Source organism: Podarcis cretensis (genome assembly GCF_951804945.1).
Source record: "Podarcis cretensis genome assembly, chromosome: 9".
In the NCBI taxonomy this organism is placed as follows: Eukaryota; Metazoa; Chordata; class Lepidosauria; order Squamata; family Lacertidae; genus Podarcis; species Podarcis cretensis.
This window is the reverse complement of record NC_137178.1, coordinates 30,920,526-30,947,601: the sequence shown is the minus strand read 5'-3', so window position 1 is coordinate 30,947,601 and position 27,076 is coordinate 30,920,526. Positions and strand designations below refer to the sequence as shown.

Below are 27,076 nucleotides of genomic sequence, written 5' to 3'. Positions count from 1 at the left end.
TCTTTTAAAATAATGCTTCAGATCCGTGATATACTTTAGGCTGGAAATGACACGCCAATAAGTTAAGTAAAGGGCATGTCACAAATGATTTCCTCTTCATTTTATGCTGTCATTCTTCCCTACAGCTCTGAACTTGGTGCCTGTCAGGTCCAATCAGTCTTGTTGTGTATACTATGCTTGCTTGTGAACCTCAGCCCAGTCATTAGTTAGTAGTCACCCGGCTGAAAAAAACTTAGTCAATTAATCATACGAATCAATTGATAAAATTAAGATATAAATAAAACAATAGGGGAAAGCATTTTTTTAGCTTGTGACAAAAAGAGTAGACCAGATTGATGAGGTGATCATGTTGGAACAATTGATTGGAATCCTGATTCTATATGCTTGTTTCTGCCCAGATTCTAACACCTTGGAAGCACAACTCTTTTTACAGAAGCTTAGGCAGGGACAGAATCCACCAATCCCTTCCACACACTGAGGTCACCGAAGGAGGCGCTTTTGCATGCCCACCCCTCATCTGAGGGATGACTGGATCATCCTATTCCCATTCCACGTCATCTGTGTATGTCTCAATAATAGATCCCGTCAATCCCATTCTTGGCAGATCTTTGTTTTAAAAATGCATAAAAATTCACATTTAAATTGTATACATATTCTGTGCATTCTGCTCCTGAAGTGCACATTTCTGAATGATTTCCAATGCACTAACTCCTAAAATAGACATGGAAAAATAAGATTGTGAGGGAAGACCCAAACTGCATTGCAAAATTCAGAGAAGTTTGTGATCCAATTAATAGGTGCATTCTGATCTAATTCATGAGCAGATAATTAGTTCAGTTTACTTCAAGGTGAAAAAACGAACTTATTTATCCTCCATCCTTGGGTGTGGCTAGCAGAAATGCAAGAGAGGGCTTCCTCCATCGTAGCCTCCTTTGGAACTCCCTGTCCTAGGGATCCATACTGCAACTTTCTGAAAACTTATTTTCCTAATACTTTGTTCTTACTGTTGACTGATTTTATCTGTACTTTTTTTGTTGTCATTCGGGTGACTGTAATTTTTCTGTTAATTTTCTTGGCTGTTGTGTTTGTTTTAAACCTGTTTTAAAACCAGTGGTGAATGGATGAGCAGTTAGTATTAGTGGTTAAATTACCTAATAAGCTCAAACTTCTAGGTGAACACCTCTTTTGACCATTTACTGTTTCTTTGCTATTCGCTTCAAAGGTGGAAACCACCTTCCTAGGGGCCATGTCTAACTTACAATTCACACAATGAGTATCTACTCTGAGATTAAAACACTTACTTTGTACAATTTCATTACATTGATCAATCACTTATTTGGTTTCCATACTGAATCTTAAGACTGGACTTAATCTTTTTTATTTTAAAAAAAAACTGAATGAAAATGCTATTCATATAATAAATGCAGCATTTTATGCCCTGTGGCATTAGTGTTAGGAAGTCCCTTGCCGATCCATTCTGTCCCCCATTTTGTTCAACTTTTATCTGGTTATTTCAATGCATTCCCAAATGCCACCTTTGATCCACCAGTGTGCTGTATCTGTGCTGACCAAGCTATAATTTGAGCACACAGTGAAAGGGATTTAATAATGAGTGCTGCAAAAGACATCTGCCCAAGAACCAAAAGGGCCATGCCCACCACAATTCTGAGTAAAACAATGGTAGGCAGACCGTATGCTTGTCAAATCTAATTCATTTTTACTAGAACCCCTAGATCTACAGTATCAGTCAGTACCAACTGCAAAAGACATATTGTTAGAATAAAAGAACAATTTTGAGCCTAGCAATTGCCTACCCGCCCCCCCCCCCCCCAGTACCAGAACTGAAGCAAGCCCAGTCCTTTCACCCAAAAGCTACTCCTGGCTCATCGTCATCATTTCAGCAGCCTAATTTAGGTGGGGGAAATCATTTTGTTGCTGCCATTGTTAATCTTTTGCAGATCACTCAGAGATCTACCAATCGATCCTAATCTACCTCCTTCCCACCCTTGAGTAGACTATGATAGAGCAACCAATAATAACCTCATGTATATATAACAAAGCTATCAGATAAATCACTTCCAGCAACTAAACTTGGCGAACCACCTTACCAACCAAGCCATTCTACACATTATGTGAGGCGTGCCACTGTAGATTGGGGTGTGAGTGTGCCACATTTCTGAAAGCCCTGCTTAAATTGTTCCATTTGTATTGTATACTAAGCTGGACCTTTCTTCCCAGCGTATTGGCTTTGTCACATTCAAGAAGGGAAAATTCAAGAATAGGACACACACAACCCACTTGCAGTCTGAAGTATTGCTAGCCAGAAAACTTCCCTTAGCCTTCAGTCGACACCATGTGTAGAACAGCTCGCAGGCCGAGTCAAACAACATTTTGCCCTGCTGAAAGAGTCATGTGAATTAGCCCAGTGATTCTCACAAGCTGAGCTCTTTCCCCCCTCATGCCGTTTTGGCAGCAATATAATCAGATCACTTCCTAGTTTAACTTGTGTATAAACAGTGACCCTATTTATACTTCCCAGCAATCTTTCCTCTTAGTAGCAGGATTACTAATTGCTGGTTTACAACTCTTTCCTCCCTGAAGCTGTAGGACCAGTGGAATTTGGCTCCCCTCCAGATTTTGTCTTGCAGGAGACAGACATTTCCAGTTCTGCTCCGCCCTTGCTAAAGTGAAGCTGAGGCAACAGAGAGAGGAGACGTTTTGCTGCACAGGCACACACAGACCTTTGTTTATACAGCTTGATTGTTGACAGCACACTCACACAAGAATGGAAGTTCAGAGGGTGACCTGGCTCTCTAATCTCTGTTAATGTTTATCTAAAAACAGAATGATGGATTTATTGATGCAGCCCTAGCCTTGTAAAGTTATGTGTGGTTTCCACTAGGAAATTGTTTATTAAATGTTCAACTAAGGCTGGCCTGACTTTATCTGGAGGCAAATAACATACTGTTGTGTGTTTGGCGGAACTTGACTTGCCAGATGTCAGCTAGACCTACATTCTGGAGGTTGTATCGGGAGGATGAATTGCCTTTCTGGGGGAAATACAGCTCTGTGCATTGGAAATTATGCAAGATCTTCCACACACAAAATTCAGAAAATTGTGGAGAGTTTTTCTGAGTGAACCCAAGGCCTGGAGAAATCTATCAGTCTCTTAAATCTGCCTATATTTAAATGAAATCTTTGCATTAAATGAATAGATTCAGGGACAAAAAATGGTGGGTAACGTTGCTCCCCTGCATTGCATAGTGGAAGGAGCCAGCAATTCTTTCCGACCTTAGATTTCAATCCCAGCTGCAGAAGAATTCAGGGGCATGTAAAACTCACTTCTGCTTTGAGGTTGGCTTTTCCAAAGCCCCACAGTTCTTTTCTGAGCCTTGCTTGGGAGGACACCAACATTTCTTCCATCAACACATTTTTCTGATCAGATCAGACTAAGGAAAGTAAATATATAGGAAAGCACCTCATAGCTACAGCCATAACTGCATCACACAACTTTCACAATCTTGTTGATATCCTGAGTTCCACAGATCTCTCATCCCTGCATTTAGCCGTATGTGCATAGGTTCTGTATGCATGATCTGGAACCCTTCAAAGAAGCAGGGTCCCTGATCATGCATGTACAAGATGTACGCATAGAGGCTGTATGCACACAGAACCCATGCTCAGAGATGAGAAATGCATAGCAGTGAGGAGCAGAGCAGTGGAATCAATGTGTTCTGACTGTAGAAAAAGCTTTTGTCTTATAAACATCTGAGCTGGAGCTAATTGTACCTCATCAAAGTGCATACAGTGGTACCTCAGGTTAGAGATGATTCAGGTTACAGACACTTCAGGTTACAGACTCCGCTAACCCAGAAATAGTACCTCGGGTTAAGAACTTTGCTTCAGAATGAGAACAGAAATCGTGCTCTGGCAGCGTGGCAGCAGCGGGAGGCCCCATTAGCTAAAGTGGCGCATCAGGTTAAGAACAGTTTCAGGTTAAGAACAGACCTCTAGAACGAATTAAGTTCTTAACCTGAGGTACCACTGTACCTGCTTCTCAGGTTTCAGGATACATTGTGAATATGCACAAAGCTCTCGTGAATATGTAGCACAGTGAGGAACCTTTGCTAGATTTCTCTTTTTCCTTCAAAGCATCAGATTGCCTGAAGTTAATTCAGGTGAAACCTTTTCCTCAACAATATCTTGAATCCAAACACTCTGCAGTAACAGCAATCCATGTCCATCTCAACATATTTGACGTACCCTTGAAAATAGCTTAAGATGATATTGAGTGAATGGTCATTTTGAAAGAAAGGCTTTTCCTGTTTAAAGCAACTCTCTCATTGTCTTATTTTCAAAGGCAAAGGCCATGTGCTGTTCCTGGGATGTATTTTACACGTGAATCCAAAAGCCTCTTGAGCATAAACAGAGAGAAGAGAGGTTGCTTAGAGCAAAGCTTTCATAAGGCCTCACAACTGGGTTATTTTAATCTTCTAAAGCGTCTCTTAATTTGGACCAGAATGACAGCAACAGTAATTGGAAGATGAGTCACTGGATACACTTTAGGTGAGACATCACCAGTAACAGAAGGCCAAGAAACAGGGCTTTTTTTAAAAAAAGATAGAAAGATAGAGACTTGCTTTTATTTTGCCTCTGGGCTTGTAGCTGTCAGTTTGGAAGTATTTATACTGGCGCCATTCGTGTCAGGATTGCTGGCATTTCCATTAGAATTTCTGTTTGTACCATGATCTTCAATTCATTATCAATAATTTTTATATGAGCTGGTCTTCAACTAAAAGTTGAAAAACAAACCAAACAAATGCCAAAAGTTGTTCTTATGTTTTGGACACCAGATTAAAAACAATCCTAAACCATTCTGCTCAGAAGTAATACTGTGGCCAATGGGGCTTACACCACCAGTGTGTTGCCTTAAACTGCAATCCTATACCCACTTACCTGAGAATACATCCCTTTGAGTTCCATTAATTTACTTCTGAGTAAATGTGTGCTTTCTTTTACTTAGCACCTGCTTATTACTACTATTATTATTAATAATAGTCTAGGTTGTTATACAATACATGCTCTCTTTAACACATCAATAAGTTAAGCACTGGTTTTGTAATCTTCCTCACCCTATAATTTTATTAAGCGTATAATGTGTGGCAGTATAGGATTCAATCAGAATAACAATGTTATAAAACACATTGCTGCTGCTTTATAAATTTGTAGTAATAGTAGTTGTGGGTGGTTGTGATTGAGGTTACAATGTCTTTTGATGCTCTGCTCAATATCTATATGATAGCATGAGATATGGTATGTGGCTTAATCCAGAACCATGCAAACAGGAGTCTACAATTTTTGGCTGCTCTTGCTAGCCAAACACTGTGGCCACCAAAGTCTTCTTTGGCCCTATATAGCAGCACCACGCCAACCTAACCTGCAGGGGAAAAGGCATCAGGGCACTCTCCAGTTTGACCACTCTGTGTTAGGTGCATCAAACACCTCAGAAAAGGTGACCAAATAATAGAGCCCTCCTTTCAACTTAGAAGTTGAGAAATAGGCAGAGATCACAGGATGTCTTGGATGATGATCACCCATCTCGCTGGTGCTTAGGTTGGTCAGAAGGCTGATCTCCCACCACACCTGCCACGGTAACCACAAATGCAGAAGCTGGCATGCAACCCCATGTGTAATACTGCTTGTGCGAAATGGGTCTTAAGCCCAAACAGGGCACAGTCAGTATGTGGAGGGCTAGTGGGCACTGTGCTTTGTGGCCCTACTCTTGACCATCCTACATTGATCCAGTTCTCCTGCACAGATTGTTTGTACATGTAAGTTAGACATGTGTCTAGTTTCTTGCTAGACTGTTAGGAACCCTGCACCTCAGAGTATTCCAGATCACATTAGCAGAGCCTTCAAACAAAACTTCTTGTACATACATAGTCTCTGTGTAGAGGAGCTGCATCAAAGCCTGGAAGTCAAGGTTTAGGTTAATGTACTTTCCACCTTCCACATTTTTGACTGCTCTAGTTTGGTTGACTAAAGGCTGTAGCCTACCACCCTGTTCTCACAGTGGCCTACAAAGACACAAAGGCCTGTGGGAAACCTGCAAACAGGACCCAAACACGTACTCATTCTCCCCTCCTGGAAATGACAGCAGTCTCTCTGTTGGCCAATGTGAAGATAAGCAAGATAAAAATGAGAATGACTTTGGACATGCTATGCATGAGAAATATTATTCTTAAATGATTTAACTGTTCATTAGTTTTCCCTCTCTTTCTTCCAGAAGAAAATGCCTCTAAGATTATATATACAGTGTCCCTATTCCAACTGAAGAATCAGGTTTCTCCTGATGAGGAACTGGATATTGCACACATTTATGGTCACCAGATGGAAGGTGAGTTAAATCGCTCCTTGTGGCACTGCTGTGGAGCTATCCACAAGGAAGCTTTTCACCCCACAAATCATCATCTAGTATTCCTCAGATTCCACTACAATTAGTAAAATGAAATAAAGTGCCTGCTGGTGTGTCCAGCAAAGTTCAATGCACCAGCTTAGAGAGGTGCCTTTGAAGAGTGTAGCCTAAATGGGAAGTGTCTAAAGAAAGATAACATTTCTTTCATTGTGTGAGCCAAGTGAATTTGGCACTGAACTAATAAATGTGAATGAGAGGGGAGGGCAGGGAGAGATGAACGTGCACCAACTAGCACCAAACACAGCCAACAGCTCTCGGAAGTAGTTTCATCAATTTTTATTCCCCTTGAGGCACCAGGGAAGGGAGAAACGGGGAAGTGCAGGTTGAGCAATAAGCTCAAGGCATACATAACTGAATGTTTTAGATTTAGACCTTTACATATTTTGTGCCTTCTGGAGAACATCACTTTTACGTGCCGGTTCCTTTCTATCTTCCTTGGCTGTGTCTCTGAACTTGCCCTTGGCACCAGCTTGAACTTGGAGAGCTCTTTCTTGAAACAAAACAAAATTAATTAGAGCATCGCACAGGCTGAGGCATGCGGAACAAGGAGCGGGGGTCCTATTGTAGCTGGCACTGTAGATCGCTTGATTTCAGAGAGAGGTAATATATCAGTGTCTCTCTGAAAAGTGTTGCTCTTATGCTGTTGGCCCCTTGCGTCCGTTTTGCCACAATCAAGGTCCACAAAATGCCATTTGTTGTGTTCTTTAACCAACATGATATTTGCAGATAATAGTAAGCCTACAATTAGAAGGAAGTCACATAGGTGATTGGATTTAATTTAATGGATACTGATCTCTATCACCGATGTCTCTGCCCTAGATGCCAATCAACCTATATCAAGCATCTAATGTAGAAAAATTTTGCTACAAATGTGAAATCAGCATCTACATGATAGAGAATAGAGTGGGTGGGGTATAAATAATAAATCATCATCACCACCACCACCATCATTGAACAAGGCACTTTTCTGAAAAACAGGAATCTCTCAAAAAAACGATAATGGTCATGGGGACAAAGAATAAGGTCGTCCTTCAAGCCTTAGCATGAAAATACACATTTTTGATAGCCGTTCAGCTTGTCTAATCATGTAGACCATGGGTCAGCAAACTAAGGCCTGTGGGCCAGATCAGGCCCCATTGCATTCTGGATCTGGCCTGCGGACAGTCCGGGAATCGCTGCGTGGATCGCCAGTGCACGTACTCTTTCCCTCACATGGAGGTGGGGGCAGCGCCTCCTCCCTCCCTCCTCCTGGCTTCTCCCCACCCTGCCTAGAGAAGGAAGGGGGCTGGGCTTTGTTGGTGCCAGCAGCACTCGAGCGGCCACCATTTTAAGCAGCCCCTCTCTGGAGCCCTTTTGTGTGCTGCTCATCGTCCCTCCGCTGCCGCCACCAGCCCCTGCTGCTCGCAAGACACGGTTAAGCAGCCACTGGGGCTTGTGGTGCTCTTGCATCATTTATTTATTTTTTCAAAATATAGTCCAGCCCCCCACAAGGTCTGAGGGACAGTGGACCAGCCCCCTGCTGAAAAAGTTTGCTGACCCCTGACATAGACGGACTTCTGCTGTTGAGGCTCAAGCAGTGACTTTTGCCTCGGTAGCAATAGCATAATGCTATTAATAGCAAGTGTGGCAGATCAAGCTGACTTTGCCTATTTTATTGGGTGGAGGAAATCCACCCCTTTCTCTTACTGTCAACTATATGAACCTGTATAGTATCTACGGTTCACAAGGTTCTGCACAGGAAGCAACGCTAGACATCTTGCTTCACTGTATTTTGGTGCTGCTGTCATAGAGACAGATACATAGATACAGGGCTCGTTCCTAGTCACATAAACCTATATTATCCAACAGTGTACAGTACTGATAATAATCCTGGGTCAGCCAACATGGTGTCCCCCCGGTGGTGTTCGACTGCAACTCCCATTGTCCCAGACTATTGGCCATGCTGCCTGAGGCTCCTGGCAATTACAGTCCAACAGCTTCATGTTGGCTGCCCCTGCTGTAATATACATGAAGAGTCTCCTCCTTGTGTTGCTGACAAGATATTACTTCTGAGCATAAAACAGCCGCCATGTCCTAACCTGAGAGAATCTTTCAAAGGCTTTGACATGGGATACAAATACTTTCTTTACATTGGCTCAGCCAGGGTTGGTCCCAGTAAGGTTTTGTGAAACAGCCTGTAGATAAAAATGGAGTATAAAACAAAAAGCAGGAAGGCGCTCACCAGCAATTGTTCCACAGATGGAAAGAACTGGGATTATATCATGCAAAACAACATCTTCTAGCTCAAACTGGACTGCAAAGCCCCCAAATTTGTAGTCTCCTAATTTGGTGTTTTTACAGTATTACCAATTTGGGCCAGTGTGTTTGTACTACAAAAAGAAGCCAGCCTAGCCACTTTAGAAATGCGACAACTCAAATTATAGAGTGCATGAAAACAAAGCCTATACGGTATATGAAAGAGAAAATAATGTCATTTGTCTATAGGTAGAAAAATCACACTCCTCCCTTCTAAATTGAATATGCATGGATGTTTTGCTTATTTAGCTTCCATGTTGTCTTAAAAGACACGCAGATCACTAACCTGAGCACCAGGACAGACCAGTTTGTAATAATTGGTCAGTTAAAAGCACATGGACTATGGCCCTACTGTTACACAAGCTGATTGAGTTTAGTTGACATTTCTTCACTACTAGCATCGACTAACCTAAGAGTGTCCTCACACTTCATATTGAGGCCCACCTCACATTCCAAGAACATTGTGACCTCAGTTTGTCCAGGACGCTGTCCTATAACATGCTTAGCCTGGATGTTAATCCAACACTGGTGTTAAAGTCTTACTCCTTGTCATTAAACAAACCCTGAATTTGCTACTCTGGCTCTTCATTATACTGAGAAGATTTTTTAAAAAAATCATGCACACATGGTTCTGCTTTCCCACACACATTCTACATGGCAGCGCACCCTATTATAGGAGATGGTTGGCTACTTGGTCCTCATTGTTTTATTATGGTTCTAAGAGGAGTTCTGTGAAAACATTTTGCATTTAATAAATATGACTCAGAAGTCATAGAGCCATCACTCCTTCCAGCAAATATTCCAAACTCAAAACAGATCATATGGCAGAAAGACAGTCAAATGCAATTGGTTGTTATTACATAGCCATGGTAACATCTCAGCATGCTTTGCTATAATTCCAGATGGGAGAAAGGGAAACAGCATATGGATGTATTCATATTACAGCCAAGGCTTCAATGCTTAATAAGAGGGGTGAATCAAGACTTACTGGAGCAATCTTTCAGCTAGTTTTAGTTCCTTACAGATGAAAAAACAGATGAGGAAAGCTCATTTAGAGAATAAATTTAGACATAGAGTACACATACTCTCAATAAATCCTGTTTTTCCTTTGTTTAAAAATAGTGATTCACAAATAATGAGCAATTTTAAAGTCACTCTGATTCACAGTCCTTTAACATAAAGGACAACTGCTAAAAGTTGAGGTAGCTTAGCATTAGATTTGTTTAAAAGTGTTGTAATTAATAAACAGAAAGCCTGATCTTTTCACAGTTTTTCAGCTGGTTGACAATATTGAACTTCTTGAATATATTTGTGAGGCATTGGATGGGTTTGGATGATCATCCTATAGTTTAATAAACTGAGCTATGGACAAGACCTGCCCACATGCTCAGCATCTTCTGTCCCCTCTCCACAGCATGTCTGAATGAAAAGTGGACAGTCTTTAATAAACCTGTTTCCTGTTTCATCTGAAATGGACAACTATGGTTATTGTAACAATCCAAGAGCATAAACCCACTTCAAACTGTGTTCTGCATTAGGCAACCATAGTTTGCTGATTTGGGTGAAACAGGAAACCATGGTTAATAAGACACTTGCTCATTTCTTTCAGGCACAGCAATGGGAGGAGAGAAGAGGCTAAAGTCTTGCACGTATCTTGGCTTATTAAACTGAGATGCAATTGTTCAAATGCAACCATGTCAAATGTTGGGCCTTAGACGGCCTTGAGCAGAAGCAGAACACAAAGCCAAAGACACAGGTGAGGGGGTGTAGAATTGTGATGGGGGGGGAGCCAGTACTATATGTTCATAGAATTGTACAATTATAGAGGGTCATGCAATGCAGGAATCTCAATTAAAACCTCCAATGAATGAGAGCCAAATGTTGCCAAAGCAAAATCACAAACTAATCTGGAAAACTTTCAATTCCTACCAGATCAGGAGAATCTGATGTGTTGCATGGGTGTGTTGAGTCACAACATAGCCAATACTGAACCTTCTGAACTGCAGCCTAGGTAGCTTACCACATTTGCCTCCTTTGGAAGAGAAATCAATCGGAGATTGATGCACTTGCCAGCTTCTCAGGAACAGAAGGAAAGTCATCGTCTTTCTAGTCTACTTGGCTCCTTGTCACTCCACTCCACTCCACTCCTTCCTTCCTTTGGATTATTTCCCAGAGTCAGAATCTCCTTAATGTAAAGCCCCAACACAGACATGCTTTCGCTAAGGATTGATTTATATTTCTTTATATAGGAATTCTTGTCCCACCATTCTAGCCTCTATGTACCACACAGGTTGGTTTACAACTAGTTATTATAATTGTTGGTCTTGTTTATTAGTTTCTTTTTCCAGAAAAAAAGAACTTATAAAAAATGACTTTTAAAAACAAGTTCAAAAACAAGGATAGATAACCTAAAACACCCGGGCTGCCATATTCCCTAAAGGAAGACCCCAAAATTGTTGAGCTTTTGGGGGGGAAACCTAACATAAAAATAAGTTTCTTGAGCTGTTTCTACTGCTTTTTCCATCGTGCATGGCAAGCCTACACACACACACACACATATACAGATCCAGTTTAACATCAAAATACAGTAAGATGCAAACAAAACAACTAAAAGTTACATAAAGCGGTAATTACCACAGATGAAAATCGCATTCTCAGATAATACTTAGTAGACAAAAGCCTGCCTAAAATTATGTCTTTATCAGCTGGTAAAAGCAGGCAGAGAGCGCCGTCTTTGCTTCATGCGCCAAGTATTCCACAATATTAGTGCAGCCACTGCCAAGTCCCAATCTCTTATCACCAACCATGCCTCTACCCTAGGTGCGGACTCTTCCTGTGGACTTTTGCCCATATAGCAACTGTTAAGAGGCATCACCAAGAGGTTTTTACTCATTACCACATTAGCCCTCTTTTCTTCCTGGACCACAGGCAGAGAATCATTCAAAAAGAAATACTGTGTGGATTAATTTTAGAATGCAACTTATTTCACAGATCTACAGATACTTGGCTCTTATCTCATCATTTATTTTACACCAAGGCTAGGTCTACACTGATCTATAAAAATGCTTAGAAAATAATAATATGGCTCCCAATGCAATTTTCCATTGACAACGGATCACTGCTCTACAACAACCTCTGGTGTCACATTTTTGTAATGGATTTTTAATGTTATAACTGACCAGTGTAGATTTGCCCCATGTCTTCATCTTATATAACTCACAATTCATTTTGACAGCTTCTCACTACATTGAATAATACTATATGCTCCCTTTACTGTTGTTGTCATTATTCACATTCCCAGTGATTTTCATATCTAGCCCAGTCCATGCATACTTAAAACAAAAACAATCCCAAATGGGAGTTTAATATACTGAATGAGAACTATCAACTACTTCTGAATTGTCACTGGAGAACGTCTCTGGAAAGACGGCTGTGTTCCCACTTTGACAGGGTTAAGAGAAGTTCCAGTGTTATCTTCCTAATATCCCAATTTGTTTTATCCCAATAGGTCTGGGTTCCAGTTGGAATCCAGCACTTAGCCATTGCATTAGTCATAGATGAAAACATTCTGTTCCTATTAGCTATCCAAATGCTAAATCCCCATCCTTGGGGATAAGCAATAAATATGACACTCTAGGTCTTGGAGAAGGTTCAGCTTTGCTGCGGAATATAAGAAATGTATTACAGTATGTGCTTTTAATATGTACACAATGAGTATGTACTGTATCTGAGGTTCACCTTTCTTTTAAAGCATGACCTTCACGAATGTCAATATACTGGACATGTTAGAGTTTGCAGAGAATAATCTTGGCAGGTCAGATCCAGTGTATGTTTTAATTCCTCAATCAGCTGCACACAGTCATTTTTATTATTCAAGGTTATTAGGAAAAGCCCTGCTCCAAAATCCTATCATAAAACAACCCCCTTTATTTTAATTACTATGTCTTACAACAACAACAAAAGCTGCCTCGGGCATATGGAGCCAAATGTTCATTCTCTGTTTTTGACCTAGCACAAACACCAAGCACTCTCACTTCCAAGGTTCTCTATAATGTTTGACAGGTATCTTTACAGTTTGTTTGGAAAGGAAGGCTAAGCTCTGCTGCAACATATGAAAGGAAATCACATCAAATGCCATCCGTATAAACCTGACATGTCAACAATGCCTTCATCGGAAATGTTACAACACTTCTGTTACCGTATCTCCCTTAGCAACGCCCTATGATTTGTTTAAGCTAGATAAATCTTTAAGAGCTTGACATTGAAATGTTTCAGGGGATAATATATCTCGATGCCTGTTAAACTACAAGTAAAACCTAATCCTACTAGATTTCAGAGATGGCACCTGCTCAGTCCTGCTGGATTTGTCTGCTGGCATGCAGTGTGTGAGAGAGGTGAAGCTGGTTAAAACCACAGGGACAAAACTCCCAACTACTCTGCTTCCTACCCCTCCCCACCTCCCGCCCCCTAGAATGTCAAGGGTAAGGGTAGATTTGTTTGCTTGTTTAGATTTATAAGTTAGCCAATTCCTAAAAGCTGAAGATTAATAACAAGAAAAAAGGGATTTGCAGAATAAAATCTTATACTAACAGGCCTTGCTTAGAAGATGAATAGAAGGGATGTCCTATATATACCGGTGTGTATATATATATATATATATATATATATATATATATATTATTGATTGATTTATTACTTTTGTATCCTGTCGATGAATGTGATAGAGGTCACCTTTGCTAACTCCTTCCTGCAGCTTTCAGTGCAATCTTGCACACTGTTCTGGGAGATGTGGTGGCCCAAATGTTGCCTCCATCTTCTGCCAGTGGGATCCCTCCCCTAGCCCAAAAGCCCTCCCCTTTTATACTCATTGAAACTATAAAATGCACTGAACTAAAATATATGTAGTGCAGATTGTGCAGATGTGCAGATTGAAACAATTCCCTGACCAACTCCTCCTCCCTTGTGTCATATCTTTTTATATTTGTTTATTTGTTTAAAGTCTATAAGTTCTTCAAATTCATGTATAGAGAGACAGCTTACAGCCTGTTCTTTATGTCCATTTGTAATGTCTTCATCCTGACTACCTCTCAGTTCCAGGGTATCTCTAACTGGGGCTGCTATTATTTCTTTCAACTTGATGTGGAAGGTTAGCCCAAGCATCCTGAGCTGGGCTGCCTGTCTTTACAGGCCTGGCCTTCAGAATACTGGAGTCCTTTGGTCCATTGCAGACCATTTCCTGGCTGTCCTGGGTCAAATGTCTGGCCTCACTTCCTCCTATTCCATTGTCCTAGGCTTATATGATCATGGATGCTAATAACCATCTTCAGGCATTCATTTAAGTATGGATGAATCTGTGGAACAGGTAGACTGGTGTCATGTGTGATTGCAGATTTTTCCACTTTCCAGGGTTCCAGATACCTCATACAGGAGCTTACACATGTTTGGGCTTCCATCTGTAGGCTGGCTCCACAGTGGTTGGGATAGGGATGGTAAATTGACCCTGATGCATTTACTGGTGCCTAAATGAACATCATTCCTGCTTACCAATGAGCTGCCAATGCAAAGTAATTGTTTAATCCTTGATAACTCTGTTGAAGAAAATTACTAATTACAAATACCATGGAAATGCAGTATTGCCACAGGAATAATCATTGCCATAATACTTTTGGAGCTTTTGTTTTGTTTAGTTTCCTTGTTGCAATAATGTAGAGCAGCTGTGAGGTGAGAGGTGACAGCTGGGCCTTTCCGGAATGTACTATTATTTCCAGATCAGCAGTTTTCTTTTGACCTAAAGTAAATTCTGGCCTATTTGGGGGGAGCGGGTGCCTGCGGGGAAGATACCTCCAGTACTGCTTTTAGTTCCTTTGAGATAGCTCCCCTCGTTCTCTTTTCTTTTTCTTTCTCAACAAAAACTTCAGCACAGAAATGAGGCCATGAGATTTGTGCAACAGGGTTGATTAAATCCCAGCTGTGCCATAGAATTTCAGATCTTAAAAAATCAACACATTCTAAGAAATAGGTAGCCTTTGGGGGTGGCTGGGGGCATTTTAAATGGTTTGGTATTCCATTGAAGCTATTCCGTCCAGTCAACTGCTAGCTTTCTACAGTGTTTCTTAATGTTGTATATATTCCCCATAACTGCCAACAAGTGCATTGTAAACATTTGTTTGATTGAACAGTGCAAAGACAATCCTACTATGCTGAAGTTGAGATTTATTGGGTGGTGGGTGGAAGAGAGATCATACAGGTAGTTGTATAATACCTGAAAATTTCATTCACATATGGGGCAAACAGCAGCTTGGCAGTGACAACTTTAATGGGGGAAATGGTGTAGAGTAATGGGTAAAGTCCCTTTGTCAGGATTCCATTCTGGATCTGATACCTTAGAATCCAGAAATATAGCATACAGAACATGTTGTCATTTTATACAGAATACTCATAGTTCTAATTTCCTATACAGAACTCTCTTTCTCAACGGATGTGCTTGTTTTAATATGCCTTCATTATCTCACTTTCATCTGTCTCACTCTCAACCTGTCACTCATTCTAACCCTGCCCAACATTTCATTCCGCTCTCCTACTGTCAATCATTCTTGCTCTCGCTCTTTTGCTAAAGGTAGCATCTTTTAATTCGTGTTATATGTCTTCTCCACTTCTTTTAATGCTTCCGTGGAACTTGCAAAGCCAAAGATAAATTCTATCACTTTATAATTTTAAAACCTGTGAACTATTTTTATTCTTCTTCTGCAAAATCCCATGCCACACCATGATATGCTTCATGGCAATATATCACACACAGCAGTGTATGTACTTGCAAGTGTTGTGGCCTTCAAACAATAAAATAATTAAATCAGCAAATAATAGACAAATAAAATAGAGTCAATAAAGAGATGTGAATTTTATAAATGATGGTATCCATAATTGTGCAGTTTTTGCCCAGCTGCAAATGCACAGACATGATTGATTGATTGATTGATTGATTGATTGCATTTCATAGAATTGTAGATTTCGAAGGGACCCTGAGGATCAACTCCCTGCAGTGCAGGAATATGCAGCTGTCCCATGTGGAAATTGAACTTGGAACCATGATTTTATCAGCACCACATTCTAACCAACTGAACTACCTTTTTCTCCAATGAGCTCAAAGTGGAGTGCATGGTTTACTTCTTCCCTCATATTATCTCCATTACAGCTGTGTGAGGTTGGTTAGGCTGAGGGGCAGTGAATGGCTCATGGTCACCCAGCAAGTGTCATAATCAAGTGGCAATTTGAACCCTGGTCTCCCAAGTCCTCATTTGACACTCTAACCCAGCCTTTCTCAACCTTGGCTCCCCAAATGTTGTTGGACTACAACTCCCATCATTCCTAGCTAGCAAGATCAGTGATGAGGGATGATGAGAGTTGTAGTCCAACAACATATGGAAACCCAAGGTTGAGTGCTCTAACCACTATACCACACTAGGTTTCCTTCTAAACTAAAAATGATAGAGTAGTACTTGAATTTCCTTGATCTATGACTGTCACAGGTGGCACTGTGGGTTAAACCACAGAGCCTAGGGCTTGCCGATCAGAAGGTCAGTGGTTCGAATCCCCACAACAGGTTGAGTTCCCATTGCTTGGTCCCTGCTCCTGCCAACCTAGCAGTTCGAAAGCACGTCAAAGTGCAAGTAGATAAATAGGTACCGCTCTGGTGGGAAGGTAAATGGCATTTCCGTGCGCTGCTCTGGTTCACCAGAAGCGGCTTAGTCATGCTGGCCACATGACCCAGAAGCTGTACGCCAGCTCCCTCAGCCAATAAAGCGAGATGAGCGCCGCAACCCCAGAGTCAGCCACGACTGGACCTAATGATCAGGGGTCCCTTTACCTTTATCTATGACTGTCTACTGATGAAAGTAAAAGACACCTGCTTCTTGGGAGAAAAGCAATGACAAACTTAGACAGCATCTTAAAAAGTAGAGACATCACCTTGCCAACAAAGGTCCATATAGTAAAAGCTATGGTTTTCCCAGTAGTGATGTATGGAAGTGAAAGCTGGACCATAAAGAAGGCTGATCGCTGAAGAATTGATGCTTTTGAATTATGGTGCTGGAGGAGACTCTTGAGAGTCCCATGGACTGCAAGAAGATCAAACCTCTCCATTCTTAAGGAAATCAGCTCTGAGTGCTCACTGGAAGGACAGATCCTGAAGTTGAGGCTCCAATACTTTGGCCACCTCATGAGAAGAGAAGACTCCCTGGAAAAGACCCTGATGTTGGGAAAGATGGAGGGCACAAGGAGAAGGGGACGACAGAGGACAAGATGGTTGGATAGTGTTCGCGAAGCTACCAGCATGAGTTTGACCAAACTGCGGGAGGCAGTGGAAGACAGAAGTGCCTGGTGTGCTCTGGTCCATGGGGTCACGAAGAGTCGGACATGACTAAACAACTAAGCAACAACAACAATGACTGTCTAGTACTGTTCTGAATGTAAATTTTGTTTAAAAATATCTTTTCACATACTAAATTGCAATAATTACAGCAAAAACAAGAGTCTTGTGGCATTTTAAAGACCAGCAAATGTATTATGGCATAAGCTTTTGTATTCCATAATTATATTGTAATAATTATATTCAAAAGTGCCCCACTGAAATGTGTGTGTGTGTGTCTAGGCCCTCAAAAAAAAAAATCAGCCATAGCAATAATTAGCACTTGGAGGAAATCCTTTTTATTGCTAAAGAATGGATTGTCAAAAGGTATGTTCCTCTTTTTGGTTCATATGGGGTTAATTTAAGCCTGCAGAAGCTGACCCAGCTGAGACTAATCATGACAGAACGAGGGTTATATAAATCTCTCTGGCCTAGACAGAGGAGTGTAGGGCAGGGATGGCTTCAGCTTTCCACCTGGCTTTGTTAAAGGAAGTAAGACAATCCATTGAGGACTGCTATCTTCATGGTAAGGTTGCAATCTCTCTCTCTTATTTTAGCCCATTTTTTACAAAAAGTGTAATGTAGGGCATAATGGATATTCTTTATTTTAATCACCAGCCTTGGAATAGCTTCCAAATGAATTTTCAGTATGGCAGCTCCTCCTGCCAAAGGATTATAGAAACATTGAATTGTAGAGTTTTGAAGGGATCCTGAGGCCATCTAGTCCAACCCCCCGCAACACAAGAATTTCAACTAAAGCATCCATGACTGATGACAACACAACAACTGGAGGGCCACAGAGTCCCCATCTCTGACCTAAACAGAAACCAGCTGCACAAATATAAGATGAGGGACACCTGGCTTGCCAGTAGTACATGTGAAAAGGGTTCTTAGTAGGTCACAAGCTCAACAGCATGATGTATCTGCAAAAATACTAATGCTATTCTAGGCTGCATCACTGTATAGTGTCCAGATCAAGGGAGGTGATAGGCACCATTCTATTCCGTGTTGGTCAGACCACACCTAGAATACTGTGTCCAGTTCTGAGCACAACAATTTAAGAAGGCTATTGACAAGCTGGTGTTGAGTTTTAATTCCCTTCAGTCCCTGCCAGTGTGATCAATAGTCAGAGTTTACTAGAGTTGAGGACCAATAATATCTGGAGGGTTACAGGTTCCTAATTTAGGTATTTTGTTTTTGCTTTCTGGTATTTTTTATTCTTTCATTGAACTGTTGCACTATGTTTACTGATTTAAATGGACCGTGAAGTTAGGAACTGCTCACCTGCCCTACACACACACACACACACACACACACACACACACACACGTATACACACACACATACAACCCCCAAAGCCTGATTCACTATGGTCCAATAACCTGGACAGGGCAACCTGCTGTTCTTCTGTGTCAATCAGAAATATATGTATGATTACTTTAAAAATACCCAGCAAGTGTTACTGTGATGGTCAACTGCTAAATGCAACCAGACGTAAAAGACTGGGGTGGGGGGAACCAAACATCTTCAATAAGTGTGGTGTCTGACTCAAGAGTGAAATTGTCACTACATTGAAAAAATAGGATCCACTTTCTTATATTCTGTATATGAGATGCATATCACTCGCCTTCCTTCAGTGCTAGGTAATATCTACATTATTATGAAATACAGAACTACACTAACAGGATGCTAAGAAATACTAAGGGCTCATAAGAGCAAGACCAGTTCTTGATTGAGAAAGCATCAGGGAAAATAAAAAGGTTGGGAGTAGGGATATGGATGTCATCACAACCTCTACAGTGAGCCATTTCAGCTACATAAAACAGTTATTAATAGAAGAACCTTTATTTTGTTTGAATAGCTCCCAAGGATTTAAATGTCAACTAACATGGGCTTGCTGATGCTTTGCAGACCTTCAGAGGATGTTAGAAAACCATGATCAATCGTGTTGAGACAGAAACATATTCTTGAATGAAATTAACAAGGTATGTGCTTCATACTTATAATGTTTAATATGTAATCTGTAGACCCCACTTCTAATAACCTTTAGGTCAGAATGAACACAGGAAAAGGAAATGTGTTGTAATAAATACCACTGGATTTCATGAAAGCAAAATTACATCCTTTTAACCATATAAATTCCAGATATCTCAGTGAGAATTATCAAATTTTTCACTACCATGAGTGGGTTGACTAGTGCATTTTGTCTCTTAAAATAGCAGCTGAACTGTTTCACAGGAAGTATTTAGCTTTTAGTACCTTCATTCTTTCCCCATAGTTCAGAAATACTGTTTCTGTCTGTAAACATCAAGAGAGAGAGGGAGCTGTTTGGGACAGCCAGCTGCAAACTGCGTTATTTTGCTTCCAGGCGACATTGGGACAGTGCCATCCAGTGTCTTTAAAGGAAAAAATAAGGGTGTCTAGCTGCTGATCACACCAATGAATTCTCCCTGATTTATTTTCAAGCTGTGTGTGTGAGAGAGAAAGGGTAAATGCCCTCCCCCAAAATATTAATGGCAGTAGTTTCCTCCTCCAATATTTGGTAGCTTCCAAAATGGCCACCTCTCCTGTTCCTCCACCACCCAAAATGAGTAGCAGAACAAGGAAGGCCATTTTAGCTCAGCTCTTGAATATCCATCTCATTCTCATAAGTTTTGTTCTCTATATTCAGGGGATGAGGAAGCTGTGGAACTCCAGATGTTAATGAATTCCCATTCCCATTAGTCCCAACGAACATTGCTTATAGTCAGGGATGATGGGAGTTGTAGTCAAAGACATTGACTGTGGGGTACAGTGGGGTACACATGTAGTGGGCCCCAAGCCAGCAGAGGGCCTGGACTCTTAGCTTTATTTTTAAGTAAGTATATTTGTAAAGAAAGTTAGAAAGCAAAGCATGGAGGCAACCTTCTAAGGCAGATAAAGAAAATTTGCTGTAGTTAAGCAATCAAATGAAGGGAGCAGGGCCTCCAGAGCAGCAGGAAAATAGGCAAAGCTTGCTGGTGGTGGTGGTAGACTGAAAGTGGATGAAGAAGAGTCTGCCTCTGTTTCTAGAATATGTTTGTTTAGGCACTTTCCTCCATGTTCAAATTATCTCATACACTCCTCAGGAGAATTGCCTTGTTGTACCCAAAATTGATAGTTTAATAAAATTTCAAAAATTGGAGCTCAGTAAATGGAAGAGGAAAATATACCTCTGGGATGAGAAATGTGATCCCTGACAAAAAGTTGTGGAGGGAGCTGCCTTCTTCCTTTTTTTCTGTTTTTGCTCTTTATATCTGAAACATCAGTACAATTTTTTTTATTAAAAAAAGGAGGAGGAAATTTGCAACAGCCCACGCAATTATTTCTCAGGACACAGATCTTGGCAACTGAAACACTTCAGTGATCTGGCCTACATAAAATGTAACAAAAATAAGAGCCATTCCGTTTGAGAATTGCATACTGTGCATACAAGAATCCTAACAGAGCTAGGAAGGCTTTGTCATGCCAGGAGATTCTGTGCCAAAATTTGCTCAGTCATCAAAGTGATGGGGGCATGAGAGATATCCTTGCAACATTAAGGCTAAACCTAGATTTAAAAAAAACATACAGTTGAGATGGCTCTTGCAAAGCTACAAGGGACTGCTAGATACTCATATCAGAGCAGGAACATAAAATGCAAAGAAAGGAAACAGCTCCTATTATTCCCATTTCCTTTTCACTGATTATTTCAAGTTTTCATGTGGATTCCTGCTTTTAATCAGCACAAGATGTTAAGGCATAACTAGGACATACTAAAGGCTTGCATAAACAATACTGCTACCGTACCAATGTTCTTAAAATGTAATTTACTGCATTCTCAAATGCATTAAGACTTGGTCACTTCACTGGTATACCAATACCTCCACCCACATGCCTCCTCCCTATAGAGATGCCATGCTAGTGCAGTAAACTATGCCTCAGTTGGTTCCTATGTTGCTTGAATTTGTTTGGATTTGGTGGGGTGAAAAATAAAGACGAAGGCAAAACCTGCTACCTACATTTCAGAAATATTGCCTCCCAACACCTCCATAGTCCCAGCCCCCGTTGCATTGTAGGTGTGAAATCCATGGCCATAAGTATGAGAAGTAACTGAAAGATGTGTTTCCTTCTTAGTTTGTGGTGAAGAGTTAATTTGTGTTACTCTGAGTACAGTTCCTAGCTTCCAGATCCGTTTTTGCATTCTCTTTCTGCCTATTCTTTCTTCTCCCAAATATGCACTATGTACAGTGAAGAAGGTGGTGGTTCTTTCCACTGGTTGTTGCCAGAAAGATCAGACATTCATAGTCATCCTTTTTTATTGTGTATTCATGATTGTTTGTGTTCGTGGTGCTATTGGGCAGACATGAGGTCTCACAGCTTCATTTCCATGGAGGGCATATCCTGTAATCTCCTGCTGAAATCCCCAAAACCTTTATAACACAAATATAATTCTAGTTTATTTTTGTCCCACTTTTCTCATGGTAGAGCCCTTCTGGACATCAGCATTTAGTGTCACATAACTAAAGCAAAATAATCCACAACTAATGAACTTTTTATTGTGTCAAGAATACACAAACAATAAAACACCAGACTGGGGGGGCCCCATGTAGAATGAACCCAACCAACAAAGAAAACATTTATACTAGAGTAAGATTTTATGGACAGAGAATGTGCAAGAAAAGCCACTGTCTTGGTCCCTTCTTATTGGTTCAAGTTGTTCATCTAAGTAATATTTTTTTAAAAAAAATAATAAATTTCAAATATGACCTGCAGATGACACTTCTAAAGTTCACCAGCAATTCCTTTGAATGACAAGTCATGGCATCAATGATCTTTCCCATTTACTAATCTTAGTGGCTTGACCTGATGGAGAGGTATAAGCACATTCAAATCCTATGCTTTCACCGTGTCAGTATAATGGAATTACTTACCACTTATCACTATAGTCAGAAGCTTTAAAGGATTAGGTGCTTGCCTTGTGAAGTGAAGGAATCTGGTACAGGAAAGTTGTCATTATCAGTGCATGGAAGCGGGCTATGCACAGTGGATCTTTCTAGCTAAGTAGCTGGTACCTTGTGAACTTTATAGTTGGCCTTCTCTACTGGGGCTTGGCTCATGAGAAGCTAGTCACTTATTATAAGCAGCTACACAAGGCCTTTTTCTTCTGGCCAGCCTGACTCCCAGGGAAGTTGTTCATCAGGATAAGAGGTTCCTGTATCCTGGACTCTATCATGACTGCAAACATCTGAATTGGGCAGTCATCTAAGAGTGCACTGGGGTCATACAGTGAGGATTTTCATCCTATGTTGCCTAGGATTGCCATATTTCAATAAGTGAAAGTCGAGACACTACTAATGCAGAAATAGCAGTGCTGTTGCCAACTGCTGTCAAGGATTGGTCACCATCAGTCAACATCCTTGCCCTCACACCTTAGCAGATCCCAAATGATTTGTACCTGTTGCATTTGCCGATTGTGAATAAAGATGATTTCCAAGGAATGCTTCAGAACACTTCTTCTAGTCTCCCAGAGATGGATTGTTGCTCTAGGCATAGATTTTCTCAGAATTTATGTGCATCAAATGGGATCTTGTACAGACAGAAATCAGCAAGTTGATTTTTTCCAAGAGCAACCTGCCATTTTAAGTAGTTGTTGGCTTAATAAGTTAAATAGCTCCAGGAGACACACATGCCATGATGACTGCATTTGGTAAGAGAAGACTGTGCCTATGGGCCTCTGTGCATCAGTGCCAAGATGTGTCATCCTTGTGGTCTGTGTGTTGCAACCCGGAGTTAGTCTCATTGCTGATGATAAGGGGCAGCCGATCTTCAAACTCTGCTTTTTTTAAAGAGCAGCTAACAAAAACAAAACTCAGTTGAGCTACACAAACATCATTTGATTGACAAGATAGGTATTTCTTTGCAATATATTGCAAGCAGTGCATAACATCTCATGCCCCTAAGCTATTTTCAAACTTTAGAAAGCCAAGAATAATGATCTGGCATTGTTCCTGAATGAACTGAGCCTTCAGCTCTAAAATCTGCTGTAACTTTCCCAATTGCCTCTGGAAATTATAGAAATACTGTTCTTATGGATTGGAGTTGTATCACAGGGTTTTCTTTTTCTTTTTATAAAGGGGGGGGGAGCATTCTAGTATAAACAACTGCAAAAACTGAAAGAGGTTGAAAGCCCTTAGGGGGTTTAAGCATTTGTCTGCTGATTTAATTTCTTTTGATTCATTGGGCTGGGGTATGGGGCCCAATTCTTTCTTTCCTTTTTCTTTTTTACTATTGCGTTCATGGGGGCGGGGGGGGGAGAGAAGTGCCCAAAGCGATTAGACTTCATGCAGTTCCCAGAATTTTCTGTATCATCCTTTGCGAAGCAGAGCAGAGCCTGGATTAGATTGTGACACGATAGAAGGAGCACAATTTAATTGTTTCATTAATACAGTCAATTGCTCAGGTCCTTTTAAGGAATTGTGGCTTGACTAGCAGTTCGCACAGACCTCGAGGGCCATATGAGGCAGTGCCTATAATGGAAAGAGGAAGGGAAAACTGTGCAGAGAGCCATGAAGTGTGCTTGTATCACACTAGGGGCTGCAAGTGCGCACACACCTACACCAGGGGAAAATGAGGCATAAGCTACCCTTCTTTGTCTTTCTCTTTCATTTATTCCTGGGATGTTCTGCCATGGCTATTTGGAGGTGCGCTGCTCACACCTCAAATAGCCAGACAGTTAACAACTGGTTGGTAATCTGGATAGTAATTGCTCTAGACTGCCATGTGAAGCAGACAAACAGCTGCAGCAGATATGCTGTCTGGGAAAGTCCTTCCCTCCAGCAGACCTTCTCTTGCCTAGGGGTGGACAAATCTGCAAGTTTCACTTTCTCGTGATTTACTTTGCCCCGTTTCCCCATCAGTTTGCATAATTTTATCTTAAAGGTCTGCATGACAATTTGCATGCCTTTGAGGTCTCATTCTCCTAACGCAGGGGTCCCCAACCTGCGACCCATGGGCCGGAAACAGCCCACGGAGGCTGTTTAACCAGCCCATGAGCCACCCCCGAACTGAGCCGCCTGCTAGGCAAGTCCCTGCTCTCTGTGCTAAACCGGCGCAGCGTGGCGCAGGGACTCTCTTCCACGGCTCCGGAAATTGCTTCTGCACATGCCCAGATGCCAGAAATGGCTTCTGCGCAGGTGCGATTTTCAGTACCTGGGCATATGCAGAAGCGATTTCCAGTGCAGCAGACATGCGCAGACACTATTTCCGGTGTCACACTGCACTGGTCCAGCCCATGGAGGATCTTCGTGGGAGTGATCTGGCCCATGCCTGGTAAGCCTTGCCAACCCCTGTCCTAATGCATGCAGTTTATATGCAGCCCTTGCCCAAGATGCTTTTCTTTTCATTTTTGCAGGAACTTTTCCCTAATGTAATGTAGTCAAGTGTTACTTTCACTAATATAGGCATTTTGGAGCACGTGTATTGGTTGGGAAACTGCATCACAAAAGTTGGAGAAATGCAAGGGGAAGTTTAAGTGGAGTCTAAGAGCAGATCTCCTGAAACGAGTTAACCCTGTTTCCTGAGATCAGGACAGAGTACCCTGTTGGAAGCCTGCAGTGGTTAGAGTGCTGGAGTAGGACCTGGGAGACCAGGGTTCAAAAACCCACACTCAACCATGTGGCTCACTAGGTAACCTTAGTGAGGTTACCTAGTGCCTCAGCCTAATCTGCCTCAGAGGGTTGTTGTGAGGATGATTTTGGGGGAAGTATGACACTGGTAGATTATCTGTAGATGTGAGGTCTCTTTCACAGTTGTTCTGAGGTTCTCTAAGGAGAGAGGTCAGTATGCACATAGCTGTCAACGTTTCCCTTTTTTTAAGGGAAATTCCCTTATTCTGAATAGGATTCCTTGCAAGAAAAGGGAAAAGTTGACAGCTATGAGTATGCGTCCTTTTTAGTTTTCAGAACTAAATGAAAAAGTTGCCCTTTTAAGGTGGCCTTTGGGAAATAGTTCACCTCTGGCTTTTCTGTGCTGATCCATTTACTGTTGCTTTTGTTGATCATGCTTTATTGTGGATTTAACACTAGGATTTTAATGTTCTGCCCCTTGGCTTAGATCTCATTTGAATGAAGTTCCATGTTGTTGCAAGCTAGGATTTCTTCTTTTGTTTGACTGTAAGTAGGGCTAGCCCTACCAATAACCAGAGTGAGGCAACTGCCTTGGGAGCAAATGACGGGGGCAGCACATGATGGAGAGCAGCAGGAGAAGCCCCTCCAGCTATTCCTCCAGCCATTTCTGTCTGTTGGAAACCAGTGGTGTGTGTGCCACAGCCCATCATATGCTCCCTAAACTAGCCTGCTGCCCTTGGGTGCACTTGAGGATGCTATCCCATTGCCAGTGTTGAAGTAAGACTCAGCTGCCAAACCACTCATGGAATGGCAGGAGAAGGCACGATCTTCTCCTTTGCCTCAGGAACCAAAATCTCTTGGGCTGGATCTGACTATAAGTATCTGCTCTCTACACAACTGTATGCTCTAGCTTTCCACGTTGGTGTGGCTTGGATACAGAGGCACACAACAGCAAGTCACCTGAACCCTCTGCTCAGCTCCATGTTGAAGACTTGTCAAAGAGTGAGCTGGCAGTAAACAGTCTAGGTCTCCTCTCCAGGTCTTTTTCCAAGAAATTGGAGACTGATTCTACATGCAGCCAACCTCTCCTCTACTCTTTTCATACCTCTTCTGGTTCTGGGAAACAAGGCAAGGAGGGGAGTTTGTTGCAGCAGGAGGTGGAGACACCTGTGACTCTTCACCAGCCTGACTCATCGCTGCCTCTTGGCTCCCTCCTCCCACTCTGCTGCTTCAGCTTCAGCTTCAGCTTCAGCTTCTGATTGTGGACTTCTCTCTGCCACAGGCTCTCCCAGCTCAGGAAGCCCTGTTATCTCCTCAGCTTCCAACACCTCCTCTGCCCAGTCTTCATTCTCTTCTCCCTCTGACCACTCATCATCATCCCACCACCAATCCCCTGGCTCTGAGCCTTCTTTCCTTGGTGGTTCCCTCCACCATTCCTCTGCATCCAACCAGTCCATGACAAGCCATGACAAAGTGCAGGTCCCCAGAAAGTTAGAGGGCAGCTTCTAACTACACTCTAGTTAGAATTTGTTAGATTTGTTAGAGTTAGAACTCTAGTTACACTCTAAATACACTCTAGAGAATTGTGACTGTGTACTCAGCAATGCCATCATGAAATGCCAGGTGCCATGCGTGCAATTGCAAGTACATTGGCAAACTGCAGGTGCTTGGGTCTTGCCCCATTTCCTGTACTGAACACCTATCTTTTCAACAATTTCCCTGAATGCATGTAATAAACAGATTCATGTTATATTCATTTTTAAAGAGGCAAACTCTTTAAAATAAAGAGAGATCAAATATTTGCCCAGAGTCTTAAGTGTAAGTCTAGGGCAGAAACAGTGACTGAAGCTTGATTTCCTAGATGCAAGAATGCCGCCTTAACCACAAGCAAATCCTTCCTCTTAATACTACTTGACAATTATTTAAGAGACTACAGACACCTAAGGGAAGCACTAGATCATTTAACCTTTTTATGTCTTTTCTTAAGCATGCTAGGACATAATTACATGATTAACCAAAATATTCTGGCACTTGATGGGTGAAGGGTAGAAATGGAACCCCTCATCCTCCTGGTATATTTCTCTTGTTTTATTTGTACTATTTTTAAAATACCGTTTTTGAAGTAAAAAGGAGACTTCCTTTACACCAATCTATTAGCATAATACCTTCATGCCTGAAGGTACTGTATGTCATTGCAGTGTGATCAGACTCTGACACTTCCAGTGCTCCAAGGATCCGTGACAGAGCTGAATGAAAACCTAATTTTTTTAAAAAAAA

At 41.5% G+C, this 27,076-nt stretch overlaps 1 protein-coding gene and 1 long non-coding RNA gene across 5 annotated transcripts in view; one reads left to right on the top strand and one right to left on the bottom strand.

Annotated features, from left to right (window-relative positions):
- The window catches only part of LOC307224076 (uncharacterized protein), a 132,754-nt gene that overhangs the window by 58,390 nt on the left and 47,288 nt on the right, over nt 1-27,076 (bottom strand). For 3 of the 4 annotated variants that reach the window (XR_013842403.1, XR_013842404.1, XM_079990567.1), the window contains one exon: nt 20,366-20,449. The exons of the other annotated variant lie outside the window; for it this stretch is intronic. Coding sequence is in view for 1 of the 3 variants with exons in the window: in XM_079990567.1 (XP_079846693.1) it covers nt 20,366-20,449 (84 nt within the window). In the remaining 2 variants the exon portion in view is untranslated. The remainder of the gene's footprint in view (nt 1-20,365; nt 20,450-27,076) is intronic. 4 annotated transcript variants of the gene reach the window in all.
- The window catches only part of LOC307224082, a 95,771-nt gene continuing 74,986 nt past the window's right edge, over nt 6,292-27,076 (top strand). Inside the window, exons 1-2 of the long non-coding RNA XR_013842410.1 lie at nt 6,292-6,397; nt 19,036-19,159. This is a non-coding gene — a long non-coding RNA (uncharacterized lncRNA). The remainder of the gene's footprint in view (nt 6,398-19,035; nt 19,160-27,076) is intronic.